A 14,716-nucleotide genomic window follows, 5' to 3' on the forward strand; every position below is an offset into this window, starting at 1 on the left:
AGACTCAGGTAAATTAAAAGTCTCCATTATATTGAATTTCTATAAATATTATCTGCACGCCCCTTAAGAAATATTAATTAGGAGGAGTATTTGATGACTTTACCCTTATTTATTATAACTTCTATCCATTAAATATTTACTTTATTTATGTATCATCTCCATTAGTGACAAAAATCTACTAAGGGAAAAATGGGGGAAAATAATTAATTGTATCTTGAACTTTTAACATATCAAATAATTTGAGACAATTATTTTTCATAACCACGACAAATAATTTGAGACGGAGGATGTACTTTGTTTAATTCAAAAGCATTAAATTCCTCTTCTTTTTCGGTGGTTAGGTTTGAATATCTCAAAATACAAAGATCAATGTACCCCTGTTACTAGAACTGCAAAGCCACCTTAATAAAAAATCTGCGGCATGACTCTTAAACATGTAAATTTCTAGGAAAATAAATATTATTAATATGATAAGGGTAAATAAAATTGTGATTCAGAAAACGATTAACCATATTTTAGCTTTTCTTAGTAAGGTATCGTTATAATGCATATTTCTATCCATATTTATAGAGAAAAATGATAATTTAGGCAAAATTCAGTCCATTGAGCTGTACATATGTCATGAACACACACCCAAATCGTCTAAAGGCTAAAATATTGGTATGATATTTTAAATATTATAGAATCACCTCTAGTTATTAATGTTCAAAAGTACTTTCTTCCGTAGTTTCTGCCTTCCGTTTTTCATTTTATTTCTCCTTTGTTCAACTAATAATTGTTGTAGCTAAATATGGAGTATCAGTTACTACTAATCAAATCAGAATCCATCCTTAATCAAATAACTAAATTTAACGTTTAAAATCCAATTAAGTTGCTTCCCGATTTCAAATATTTTCGAAAAAAGGAAGTGTTTGCTGGCATTTGTATCAGTTACCAGAATCTTGGGAAAATTAATGTAATCCATCTCTATTTGTGTGTGCACCTTTAAACTTTTCAAATAAAATGATCGTCACATTCTTGAAAGAAATATACTGAAGTCTTTCTTAAAACTCAATTCTGATAGTTTCATGCTGTGTGCTTACTAGTATGTCTAACCAAACTTCAGGCCAACACCAGAACAAAAACCAAAACAAGAACCACAATCCAAATAAAAACCAGAATAATAATCAAAACCAAAACCACAATGCAAATCAGCACCAGAACAGAAACCAAAATGCAAACCAAAACCATAATCCAAATCAGCACCAGAACCGAAACCAGAATCCAAACCAAAACCAAAATCCAAATCAAAACCAGAATACATATCCACCAGAAAATGAAGATTTCAATCTAAAGGAGACAACTCCAACTCTTGGTGGTGGAAGAGTTACTGCAAATGACAGACTTGGCACAGCATTTGATCTTGTCGAGCAAATGCATTACTTATATATAAGGGTAGTGAAGGCAAAGGAGCTACCTTTGAAAAAAGATGGCAATGGCCATGTCAATGTCAATCCTCACCCTTTTGTTGAAGTGCAACTTGGGAACTTAAAAGGTCAGACTTTGCACTTTGAAGACAGGTCTAGTCCTGAGTGGAACCAAGTGTTCGTTGTGTTGAAGGACCGGATTCAATCAAGAATTCTTGAAGTTTGCTTGAAGGATAAATCAAGAATTGGTGATAGTGATGATGGTTTGATTGGAAGAGTAAGTTTTGAGATTAATGAGGTGCCAAAAAGGGTACCCCCAGATAGCCCTTTAGCCCCTCAATGGTACTGGTTGGAGAATAGGAAAGGGGAAAAGGTGAAAGGAGAGTTAATGTTGGCTGTTTGGATAGGGACACAGGCTGATGAGGCATTTCAAGAAGCTTTACATCTAGATGCTACAGCAGTGAATGGTGATGGTGTTTCAAATATAAAATCCAAGGTTTATTTATCACCTAGACTTTGGTATCTGAGAGTCAATGTAATAGAAGCTCAAGAATTGCAGCTAGGCAACAAGAACAGGCAGCAGCCGGATATTTACTTGAGGATTACACTAGGAAATGTGGTTTTAAGGACTAAGAATTCACTGAGTAAGAATGTTTGCCCATCATGGAATGAGGATTTGATGTTTGTAGTTGCAGAACCTTTTGAGGATCAGTTGGTTTTGAGTGTGGAAGATAAGGTGGCACCAAACAAGGATGAATTATTGGGGAAGTGTGTCATCCCTTTACAAGATGTAGAAAAAAGGGTAGATTTTAGTACTCCAATTAGCAAGTGGTATAGTCTTGAGAAGGATGTTGTGTCTGAGGGTGGCAACAGCAAAGTCGCCAAACTAAACAGCAAGGTTCACTTGAGGCTATCTTTTGATGGTGGATATCATGTCCTTGATGAATTAACACATTATAGTAGTGATCTCAAGGCAACATCCAAGGAGTTGTGGAAACCAAGCATTGGGGTTCTAGAACTTGGAATCTTGAATGCTCAAGGTTTATCCCCAATGAAGAACAGAGATGGCCGCGGGATAACAGATCCTTATTGTGTGGCAAAATATGGTCAGAAATGGATTAGGACAAGAACAATTCTCAACAGTTTCAATCCAAAGTGGAATGAACAATACACTTGGGAGGTGTTTGATCCTTGCACAGTGATCACAATAGGAGTGTTTGATAATTGTCATTTGCAAGGTGCAGATAAAAATGGCAAGGCCATGGATTCAAAAATTGGGAAGGTAAGGATTAGACTCTCCACACTTGAGACTGGTAGAGTGTACACTCATTCATATCCTCTCATAGTGTTGACACCAGCAGGGGTGAAGAAGATGGGTGAAATTCAACTGGCTGTTAGATTTTCTTGTTCATCTTTATTCAACATGTTGTCTATGTACTCTCAACCCCTATTACCAACTATGCATTACCTTCACCCTCTGACTTACTACCAGATTGATAATCTAAGGCACCAGGCTACTCAAATAGTTGCCACGAGGCTAAGTCGCGCAGAGCCACCATTGAGGAGAGAGGTGGTAGAGTACATGCTTGATGTTGGCTCGAACATGTGGAGCATAAGAAGAAGCAAAGCTAACTATGTTAGAATAGCTGGGATATTAGCAGGATTGATTGCAATTTGCAAATGGTTCAATGGGATTTGCACTTGGAAGAACCCTTTTGCAACAGTTCTAGTGCACATCATCTTCATTCAATTTGTGTGCTTCCCGAGGCTGATTTTAAGCAGCATCTTCGTCGTTGTTTTCTTGATTGGAACATGGAACTATAGAATGAGGCCAAGAAAGCCACCGCACATGGATATTAAGTTGTCACAAGCAGAAAGAGTACCTTGGGATGAATTGGATGAGGAGTTTGACACATTCCCAACGTCTCGAAACAACGATGCTGTGAGAATGAGGTATGATAGGTTAAGAAGCATTGGATCAAGAATGCAAGCTGTTGCAGGGGATTTAGCTAATCAAGGGGAAAGGTTTTATAACTTGTTAAGTTGGAGAGATCCAAGAGCTACTGCTCTTTTTCTTATCTTCTGTTTGATTGCTTCATTAGTGCTATATGTCACTCCTTTTAAAGTTGTGGTGACACTTATGGGATTCTATACAATGAGGCACCCAAGATTCAGGGAGAAACTCCCTTCTGTGCCCTCAAGTTTCTTCAGGAGACTGCCTGCAAAAACAGACAGCTTGTTGTGAGAAGTTGGCGTTGGACTTTGAAAGCGGCTACCTTTTATTAATTATTTTCTTCTTGTTCATGTCTAACTATGGGAGCATTTATATTTTGTTCATTAGTTTATCATCAATAGTGATGATTCTTTCTTTTAAATAAAATCCGAATATTGGCCCTGTTTGAATCAATCTCTCTGAAATTTTAATTAATAATATTGTTCTTTCATGCATTTTGTCTAAAACTGTAAAACTGTAATACTGTTTCAACCTTTTATCGTTTGTTTTTTCTGCATTGGAACTTTGGAACATAAATTATAAAACAATAGGGACAAGCTGGAGAGCGTAGAATCGCATGGTTTCTTTAATTTAGAGGATTCATTATTTTATTTAAAGGAAAATAAGCCATTTGAGAAAAGAAAAAAAGCAAAAGGGCAAATACGGTTTCTATTTTTCTGTTTTCTTTGGGGTGGGGTGTGTGGGGGGGGAGGGGGGAGTGATCCTACCATTTTTCTTACTAGCTCTATATAAGTAATGGCCCGTGCTAAATGATGACTTGGTTTTCTATCTGATCTAAAAAGATTCATTTGATAGTTAAAATACAACGATTTATTAATCGTAAAGAAGTACTTCTACTTAAGTGATGTTGGGTACAGGGAGTACTGGCACCTTACACGACATCTTACAAAGAAAAAAACGCTACGATAAGTGTGACACCGCCGCATCCAGATACAAATACCATGATATACTAATTGCTGCATATGTACACACATTTCGGTACACAATAACATGATCCTGGATGTAATATAGTTACCAAAGTATTCTTTACGCAAAAGTCATAGACAGCCCCCTAAACTTGTCCACAGATTCCTCCTGGTCACCTAAATCTAAGCTTATTCCAATTTGACACCTGCACTGTTTAAACGTGCACCTATTAAACACTTTTTGATGACATGGCAGGATAAGTGTTGTAGCGGTTCTATTTTTTCCGATTTGTATTTATTTGCACTTGCCTCATTTAAAAAGGAAAGTGTCCCGGGGAAATACGGTTGTCAATCGTACCGAAAAATAGGAAAAAATATACTTCTACGTGGATGGTGCTCTAAATGGACTTTATTTTAGAGTCACCACCTAATTTTTAGAAAATTAGGAAAATCAATTCGAAAAGGGTTCATTCAAAGTGGTTATTTTAAAAGAACCCTAATCTAACCAAAGTTCGGGTAAGGGTTCTAGTGATCCCCGGGGAAGGTGTTAGGCACCCCGCTATTAAGGATCCGTAAAATACGGTTGACCTACAGGTTCTAATAGTGTGCCTTAGTAGATATGAATTGTTTATAGTGAAAAAATTGTTTCGGTTTATATTTCCACAACAAAGAGTTTAGTCATTTATGCAAAACATATTACATTTCAAGAAACGAAAGTGGTAAAATTTTACCCAAAATTGGGCGTTGGGTTTCGGATTAGAACACCTAGGTTAACTCCCGAAGGCCTTTAACCTAGATAGAACACCACGTAAGCCCACCCTTTTAAGTTTTTTAAAGAGTTTTTGTTTAAGTGTAGAAAATAGTTTAAGGCATACTATTAGTATCCATTTGTTAACTATATTTATTTTTATCAATTTCAATCCAATTTTAGTCCAAGTTTTGGAAGTCAAAATCGGTCCAATAAGTCTAATTTAGTCCATATGCACGATCCGCAATTATTTTGAGTCCATGAAATTTATCAAGTCATTTTTGTCCAAAATCATGATTTGCACTTAAAGAATGTTCATTTTTCATCCGTAAGGCAGTCTTAATCTCAAAAATCATTTGCACGTTAATATTTATCGACAAATCAATTTTTTATAACTTAAAATGGTTTTGGCAACGCTAAATTTCATGACCATTTTTAAAGGGTTCCAATAAACACATTTCATCAAATTTGCTATGTAAACAATACGAGGTAAAGGGTGTTGGGCCTACCAAGCCCAACAGAAAATAAATGCAATTTTAAACTTATCCGCTTCAAATCTGCTTCAATTGCTCAGCCCATCCATAATGAGGTTGACTCGATCTAAGTGAGTTGGAGGGCCTCGTTGGGCCCACCAATGAATGGGGAGGTTTAAAAATAAAAGGGTTATAAATACATTAGTATCTAATCTTAAGGACACAAATTAAATTACAATGCCAAAAAATTAAATTACAACAGAATTGGGCTAGGCCCATAATTATTAAACTAACGGAGGAGGGACAATTATGCAAAAGGGACATTTTTTCAAAATATAAATTGGCTGGAGTATCATGCGGGCCCAACTGGCCCAACTATTGGAATATGCATGAAATTTTCTAAGTATCAAAACATGATATACATGGTATACTAAATGATATACTCTCATATGGAGAGCAAAACCCTTTAAAGGGCATACCCTCCATATACAACCAGCATACACTATATACCTTTTAATATTCACTCTACATATACCTCCTTTAACTACCCAAAGAAACTCAAAAATTCCCAGAAATGACCCAGATTTTCCAGATTCAAAATATTCAGATTTTATCAAGCAATCAAGCATATAGACAACTTCAGGTTGTAGTCTAAAATAACAAGTTTTAGGCAAAGCTTATCAAATAGTATTCCAGCCAATGAATAGAAGAAGAACAAATATTTTAAACTAAGGCAAATGCATAAGAGACTATGTTCAACACTTAATGCAGGAAAACAAAATTTTGAAGTCAATTTATCACTTAAAGTTCATGATCAGTCTAGGCTAACAGTAAAGGCAACACTTAGCCAAATAAAGCTTTTCAAAGTTCCAATTTTTAAGGATAGGTATACAGTTTCCACAAATGCAGTGTTATGTCCCGTATTTTTATACATTGGGTCATTTTAAACTAAACGCGACAAGTTAAAGACAAGACTATTTTAAGATACGAAGTAGAGACTCTAACTTCCGGTTTCGTTTCAAGTCAGAAGTTGCCTATAAATTTCGTTTGGTATAGAAGTATTAATGGAAAATTGGGATTAAATTAACCATGATTAGATTAGTAAGTGGGATTAAAAAACTAAATCAGTCCATTAAAATAGTCATAAGTGGTCGTGTAAGTTATATTGAGGTGGTCAATGATAATTGACTCAAATATTGAGTGGGACACATGTCCAAATCATGGACTACATATATATAACAAGAATGCTGATTCATTCTACACTAACTAAATCATTTGCATCTTCACAAAGTTTAGAAACTTAGAGAGAGAGTGAGAGGGTCTCGGCTAGAGCTGGCCGAGAATAGGACTGATCCAAGTTGATCAAAAATTCAGTTTCTCAAGCAATTTAACCCCTTTGAAGGTGTACAATAACGTGTAGCATTCATTGGAATAGCAAGAACAAGTGTTGAAATTCAAGAAGTGAATTTGAAGGGCTAGCTGATTGAAGGATTGAGTGACAAGGTAAGAGTTGATCATCTTTCATATGTTTTGTGGTGAATTGAATGTATATGATTGTGCATGTTGGTATTGGACTGTTGTTGTTGAAGTTGAAGTGGGTCGTGTGCTATAGGTCTATAGGAAATAACGTGTAATCTCCTTGTACATGTATTGGAAATGGATGGAATGTGTTGTAGTACGAATAAACGAATAAAATTCATGAAGTTATTGTAGTTGTGTTGAAGCCGTGTAGGGGCTGGTTTAGAGGAATTAATGGACTGTTTTGTGTCATGCTTTGATTGTTGTTGTTATGGACATTGTGGTGTATTGTATGCATTATGAATATGTGAATTGAGGTGTAAAAGAAATGATTTATGTTGAAGTAGAAAAACAGTCCAAACCGTGGACTGTTTTAATGAAAGGGATAGATTAGTTTATTTTGAACGTTGATTGTTGTTATGGACGTATAGTGAAGATGAAGTTTAATGATTCAAGTTGAATTGAGATGGTTTGTGGGCTGTTGTAGGAGTTAATATGATGCTAAAACAGTTCCAATAATCGTATAAGTAATGTTGTTAAACGTGTTGTTGTCGTTGTAGTTGAAGTTGGAAAATTTCGAATTGAAAATGGTAATGTTGTGCGGGCTGTTTGGCCGTGAATAGGGGACTGTTTTGAATAATGTACGGGCTGTCCGAAGCTCCCTTAAGTCATGTTTTAAATAATCCCGGGTTGGTACTTGAAAATATGACTAGCAATATTAGCTTGGAGTACTAGTTGGGTTGAATGCGAACGAAACGTCGTCTAAATGTTAGAAAGGGATTATTAACGTTAAAATACGTATTGAATTCCCTCGTGGACTAATCGTAACTTTTGATATCTTGATATAGGATAAGGTACTATGGGCAGCGAGTACGAGTTATAATACGACTAAACGCTAAAGGTATGTAAAGCCTAATCCTTCCTTCTTTTGGCATGTCCTAGACGTAAGTGAGAAATGATATGAGCCTTGGGGTAAACTCTACTCTCTAGTTCCAAGCATGACTTATGATTCTATTCATTCCTTAATGTTATTGTCACGATCCTACTATATGATTGTATAACAAATGATGTATGGAAATTCCTACACTTAAAGAATTGCATAATTAGAGTCATACTTGACCTTCAAAAGCTATATCATGTTAAATTGATACATGTATATGAATCCTGAAGCGTTCCTTGCTATGGTTTGTAATAAGATTTAGAAAGAACTGAATATGATTATTATCCTGACACTTGAAAGCCGATTAGTTACTTATCTATTGAGTCTCCAAAGATGATTTGCATGTATGTGGTTGCTTATTATTCTGCTCGTGCTTACCGTTACATCCTTCACTGAGTCCCGGGCCAGGACACGTTTTCGTGCGCATATTTACTATATTACTCACTGAGTCCCTCACTAGAGGGCCGGGACACGTTATATATATACATGATGATATGATGACATGATGATATGATGATATGATGTTATGATGATATGGGGATGGCGGCCAGGAGGGCATATGATCATTATTTCACCGAGTCTCTCACTAGAGGGCCGGGACACGTATATGTACATGTTTATGATGCTATGATTTTAATTACCGAGCCCCTCACTATAGGGCCGGGACACGTTATATATGTTATGTACAGAATGATTATTCAGCTTTGACTACTAAACTCTATATTGATACTGGTATGAGGTTGATAAATATGAATTATGTTCAAAGGTAAGTTTTATGGATTTCTGTTTGTTGCATTAGATCCTACACTCCTTGTCTCAGTATGATTCTATTTACTATATTTCACGCTTTAAATGCTCAGTACATATTCCGTACTGACCCCCCTTTCTCCGGGGGGCTGTGTTCATGCCCGCAGGTACAGACGCTCGTTTTGGAGATCCGCCAGCCTAGGATATCTATCCAGCTACTTTGGGAAGCTCCTTTGTTCCGGAGCCTAGCTTGTGGTATAAATCCCTTTTGTTGTATATATATGTGTTTGTTCGGGGTACGGCGGGGCCCTGTCCCGTCATATGACACTGTCATTACTCTTAGAGGTCTGTGGACATTTGTGTGGGTCTGTATATAGTTGTTGTTTCGCTGTATGGATATGAATTATGTTTGGGGCATACCCATTCGTAGTGGCATCCTTATCGGCTTGCATATATATATATATATATATATATATATATATATATATATATATATATATATATATATATATATATATATATATGTTTAGGATGTTGCGTGTAGTGGCAGCCTTGTCGGCTTGCGTAGATATATATATGTTTGTTGTTGGAAATTGTAACTCCTCAGGAGACAGGTGGCTATGACATGCATATATGTGACAGCTTTAAAATAACGTCTTGCCTTTTTATACAAATAAGTTCTCGATATGCTAGTTGTAGATGATTATAGTTAACAGGTGATATGAGTGTCCAACTTGGGCACTAGTCAAGGCCTACGGGGTTGGGTCGTGACATGCAGCCACAAACAAAACCTCCAGTCAAGCTAAGCCTATTTTTGACAGAGTCCAGAGGTGATAACACATAGAATGGTGTACCTAAAGTTAAAATCTAGGCTAGTGCCAAACATGATCATTCAGGGGCAATACTCAACTTCTTGAGATTTCAAAACTGCAATTCTCAGTCTGTTTTCAAAGTTCAGCTGCACATAGTCTTCTAATGTTGGCTAAGGGAATTAATCTTACAGGTCTTATACAGTTCAAGCAGGAAGGAGTAGGGATTCACAAGTGAAGACTACATCTAGCAGTTATAATGATACACAATCAAAGGAGAATATGCAGAACTGCATCATACCCTTATGAGTTTTTCTAATCAAACTATGCCAATTCCAAACAAGACTCAGGAAATGCACTGTCACTGAGAATCAATACAAGATAAGACACTAAGTAAAGGTTCAGGAACAACCCAGCTAATCAATAAACAGGAAAAGCATCTTCATATTTTCAAACTTACAGCCCCCTTTCCAAAAAAAATTCAAGCACAAGTAATAGATTTTCAGTCTGCTCATTTATCATTTTCAGTCTCTCAGCCTTTAAAACAGGTTCTCAGTTTTAAATGTGACAAAACAGTCAAAGAAAAGTAAGGGAAACATTTTCACAAGTATTCTAGGTAAGGCATATGCACATACAATCTGCACTTAGTCTCAAGTCAATTTGAAGTTTTTCAAAGATCCAAGATGTAGTGCATCCTCCCAAATAACAGGAATCCACATGTCTTTATTGTTGACACCCAATTTTGGCCCTTCTTTTTTGTTTAATTAATTTCATTATGCTTCTCAGTCGTGAGAATTCCCCAAAAATGAGTTTGGAATATTTTCACTAATTATTACGCTATTTTTCGAGATATATTTCTCTAAAGTTAAGGAATTATAGTTTCTTAGAAATTACCAAAAAAAAAACATCATATTTTATAATTATAAATGACTAAACATCATTTTTTTTATAATTAAAATCACTCGAAAAAAAATAATGTTGATATTCGTATATCAATATTGGCATTGGCATTTTTCCTTTAATCCTACTTATTACCGTATTAATTATCTTTTGCTCTATTTTTTAAACTAAATACGTATATTATATTACTTGTATTGTAATTTATATAGGTGATGCAATCCAAACTGATCAAGACATGTTCCAGCCGTCCCGGCCATTCACTAGGAGTCAGGCTATGGTCCTTCATGGTTTTCACCTAGCTTTAGAGAAGGAGTTTGCGTTTCAGGAGCCGTGGACACTACCTAGCCTGGGGAAGCAGCCTATGGACTTATTTGTGCTAGCCTATGGACCCACTTTGGAGTCCCATGCGTGTGGCTAATGATTTGGAGCCCTGTGAGGCCATATTTTAAAAGCCGACTTGTGGCTATTATTTTAAAGACTAGGTGTAGACTTTACCTATATAAGCTACACTTAGAACTATTTCTTATTTTAGAACCTATCTTGACATATATGAATATTGCACTTTTTCTCTCTAGTTGAGACTTGTGATTTGGTGGACTCCAAATTGTACAACCTTGTTTCGATCATTCAATTTGCAAGAGATTGTTATTCTCTTGAGGATTGTTGCATAAGATAGGTGCCTTTGATCCTTTTGGAAGGTAACTAGGACTAGTTCTTCTAGTTATTGTTCAATTGTTTATCAATTGTGTCTTCTTTCTATCTTGTCTTTATTTTCTTGCATCATTTGGTATCAATAGCCAGTCATAGATTTGTCCCTACAAATCTAGTCCTTGTTTTGTATCAAACTTTATTTAACCAAAAAAAAAAAACTGTTTTAGACGAATTTCTTAGTGTTCTTAGGGTTAAACTTCTTGATAGTTGTTGTTTTGGATGAAATTCGTGTTACTTGGAGTATTTGGGTGTTCTTGATCTGTTGGTGAATTTGATTTTGTTTTGTGTTTGAAGACATGTGTTCTTGGATGTTCATATGTTCAAGAAAAAGTTCATGAACTATTATTTTAAAGTCTCCAATCGTGCCATTAGATTAGGTATCTTGGGTGATCCATGGTGATATTTGGAAACTAGGCATCAAGATGGTCATTTTGGTATATCATTTGAAGTGTTTTGAATACTTGTGTTCTTGAGTGTTCATAAATATTTTGTGAATGTTCATGTGTGTTCTTGATAATTTCAGATTTACTAACTTTGTTTGATCTAATTTTGGTGATAAGTTAAGCTTTCAAGGTGTTAGGGAGTGTGAAAGCTATTTGGGAAGTCAAAGGGACTAGTCAAGAGTTAATTCCCAAGGAGTTGGTGCATTGAACCCCTCCAAAACGTGGAGAAGGGGGCTGCACTCATTAGAAGAAGTAAAAAATCAGTTTGGGGTGTGTGAAAGGGTGTACACGCAAACAAATAGTCAAACCATTAATTGACACAAGTTCCCAAGTCAATTCTTGGGAAGACTAACAGTCACCTTGAGAAAAGAGCGTCCAAGTTCCTAATTACCTCTTGGGAAAATGAGAAGTCAAGTGTGCAAGTCCCTAGTCATCTGTTGGGAAGACAAGAAGCTACATTGAAACTTGTAGTAATTAAATTCCAAGACAAGTTGGTCAAAGGATATTAATTAGTAAGACTTAGGGGTCTGCCTTGCACGTTTTAAGGGGGGTTGGGAAGCTTCTTAATCCTTTCTTTGTGACATAACTTCTAGCTAGTATTCATTGAGTAATTACCTACTCAAAGTTTACTAGTTCTTGAGCGATAACTTCTTTCGTGCTAATTCTTTTTAAACTTTTCTCGTTTTGATTCATAGTGAATTGTTTGACTCAGTGCGCCACATTTAAAGGAGTCGTCCGACTATAGAGTCCCATAAACTCACTCTAATCTCGAAGAGGTAGCAGCCTCTTTTGTCTACTGAAGTGATCGAAAAGGGGTTGGTCAATTCCGAGAAAGCCAATTACAACAAGTCTGGGTGAACCAAACCTTTACATTATTGAGGGAACCGAGCGCCACCCAAATAAAGTAAGGGAGTGAGTAAGGTGATTTCTAACCTTAACCCATTTCTTTAAGCTTTGTTGTGCAGGTACAATGGCAGGAGATGAAATTGTTGCAGAGGCACAAGGAGGAGTGACTATAGCCGACCTTGTGGTAGCAATGAACAACATGACAACTCAGTTGACGGCTAAGATAGACGGAGTGGAAACAAGGATGCAAGCCCTTGAACAAGGGGGAGCACCATTGGTTCCAGGGGACACCAGTTCTAGTACAATACCACCAGAGCAATTTAATGATGTGGCCCATCGACAAAGAATGAGGGAAGAAGCTGCCCGTAATGCTCATGCTATGGGAATTCCTCAAGTTCCTAGAGTTCAAAATCCCATACTTCCGGATCCTCATATTCAAGTGCAAGTACCTCCTATGAGGGCAAGGAGAATTTTGGTCCAAGTTGATGAAAATGTTGAGGTCCATGACTTAGAACAAGCCGAAGATGAGTTTGATCAACAGTATGTTCGGAGAGCCCAAGAACAAAGGGGCCAAAGGAGATATAGAGGAAGAGGAGGTCGAGGAGCATATGTTGGGAGAAATATTGAGCATGACTATGGCAACCATAATGATTATCCGGATCTGGTCCGAGGGAATCAAGGTAGAAGGGATACTAATCTTAACAATGTCAAGATCACTATTCCACCATTTAAAGGAACTAGTGATCCGGACAAGTACATCGATTGGAAGATTCGGATTGAGAGAATATTTGACACAAATGAACTTTCGGAGGAGCGGAAAGCGGTTTATGCCATTGCCTCTTTTGAAGGTTATGCTTCTACATGGTGGGAATCAGAAAAGCGAGTTCGGAGAAGACATGGTTTACTGGAACATCTTACTTGGGGACAATTGAAACATGTCATGGATGCTAAGTATGTCACTGCCAAGCATCGTCAAGAGCAGCTCCGAAGGCTCTATGAATTGAAGCAGGGTTCTAAGACCATAGAAGAGTTCTATGATGAGTTTGAGAAAGCAAGAATGGCTCTTGATCTTGAAGACGACGAGGAGCAGCTTATCATCCGATTCAAAGCTGGGTTGAACCGAGAAATCTCATCTCAATTGAGGTTACTCACTTACTATACTCTTGATGAGGTGTTCCAATCGGCTACAGAGGCAGAAAAGGGGGTCAGGGAGAACAAGACATTCAGATTGAAAGGAAGTGCCAATACTACTCCGTGGAGTAGGGGTAAGGATTTGAAGAGTCCAAGTTCGAGTGCTAGCCGTGATGTTAAAAGGCCACTTGAAAAGAATCCAACCAAATCTGAACCAAAGGACTCCAGAGGTAAAGCTCAACTCAATTCTCCTGGTGCTTCATCTATTCAATGTCATAAATGTAGGGGATATGGGCATATAGCCAAAGAGTGTCCTACTTGGAGGACCATGCTTATTCTTGATGATGGCACTGTTCAAGAACAAGAAAGTGAACCAGAAGATGGCAATGAAAAAGAACTTGATCATGGTCTTGAGAAACCGGAAGGAGAAGAGGAGGATGATCTGCCCGAAATGTTTCTTGTGGTGCGGAGAAATTTGAGCACTATAAGCTTGGAAAATGAAGAAGATGTGCAAAGGGAGAATCTTTTTCATGCTAGGTGTAGGGTAAAGGGGAAGGTTTGTTCATTGATTGTGGATGGAGGAAGTTGTGCTAATGTTGCTAGCCAAACTTTGGTTGAGCAATTGAAACTGCCTACATTGAAACATTCCCGACCCTACCGATTACAATGGCTCAATGAGTGTGGTGAATTGCGAGTTACAAAGCAGGTTTTGGTTAAGTTCAAGATAGGAGCTTACCAAGATGAGGTAAAATGTGATGTGGTACCAATGCAGGCATGCCATTTACTTTTGGGAAGGCCGTGGCAATATGACAGAGCTGCGATTCATGATGGCCGAGTCAACACATATGCAGTTCAAAGTGAAGGTAAGTGATAGAAGATTATTGTCGGATGAAGGAGTTGAAGGAAGCGGTTAAAGGTAAGGCTAGTATTGTGACTGATCCTAAGTCCACATCACCACCGCTAGGTAACGAAAAGGTATGTGCAATCATGCAACCGGGAGAGTACTTTAAAGGTAACGATGAAAACAAAATGATGATTTTCCTAGTGCATAAAGGTATTCTCTTGAGTGATAGCGATGATTTGTCTAATGCTAATCAATTTTCAAGTTTTGTTGAGAATCTTTTG

The 14,716-nt window shown here is 37.1% G+C and overlaps 2 protein-coding genes across 2 annotated transcripts; both read left to right on the forward strand.

Moving 5' to 3' along the window:
- Positions 1–575: 575 nt before the first annotated feature.
- On the forward strand, positions 576–3,980 carry LOC132644489 (FT-interacting protein 4-like). The gene has a single exon (XM_060361084.1). The coding sequence runs from the start codon at positions 1,087–1,089 to the stop codon at positions 3,649–3,651; it is 2,565 nt and encodes an 854-aa protein (XP_060217067.1). The 5' UTR covers positions 576–1,086; the 3' UTR covers positions 3,652–3,980.
- Positions 3,981–13,882: 9,902 nt separating this feature from the next.
- Positions 13,883–14,462, forward strand: LOC132599772 (uncharacterized). The gene has a single exon (XM_060312990.1). The coding sequence runs from the start codon at positions 13,920–13,922 to the stop codon at positions 14,460–14,462; it is 543 nt and encodes a 180-aa protein (XP_060168973.1). The 5' UTR covers positions 13,883–13,919.
- The last annotated feature ends 254 nt before the right edge of the window (positions 14,463–14,716 follow it).

The sequence above is a fragment of the Lycium barbarum genome, chromosome 6 (assembly GCF_019175385.1).
Source record: "Lycium barbarum isolate Lr01 chromosome 6, ASM1917538v2, whole genome shotgun sequence".
In the NCBI taxonomy this organism is placed as follows: Eukaryota; Viridiplantae; Streptophyta; class Magnoliopsida; order Solanales; family Solanaceae; genus Lycium; species Lycium barbarum.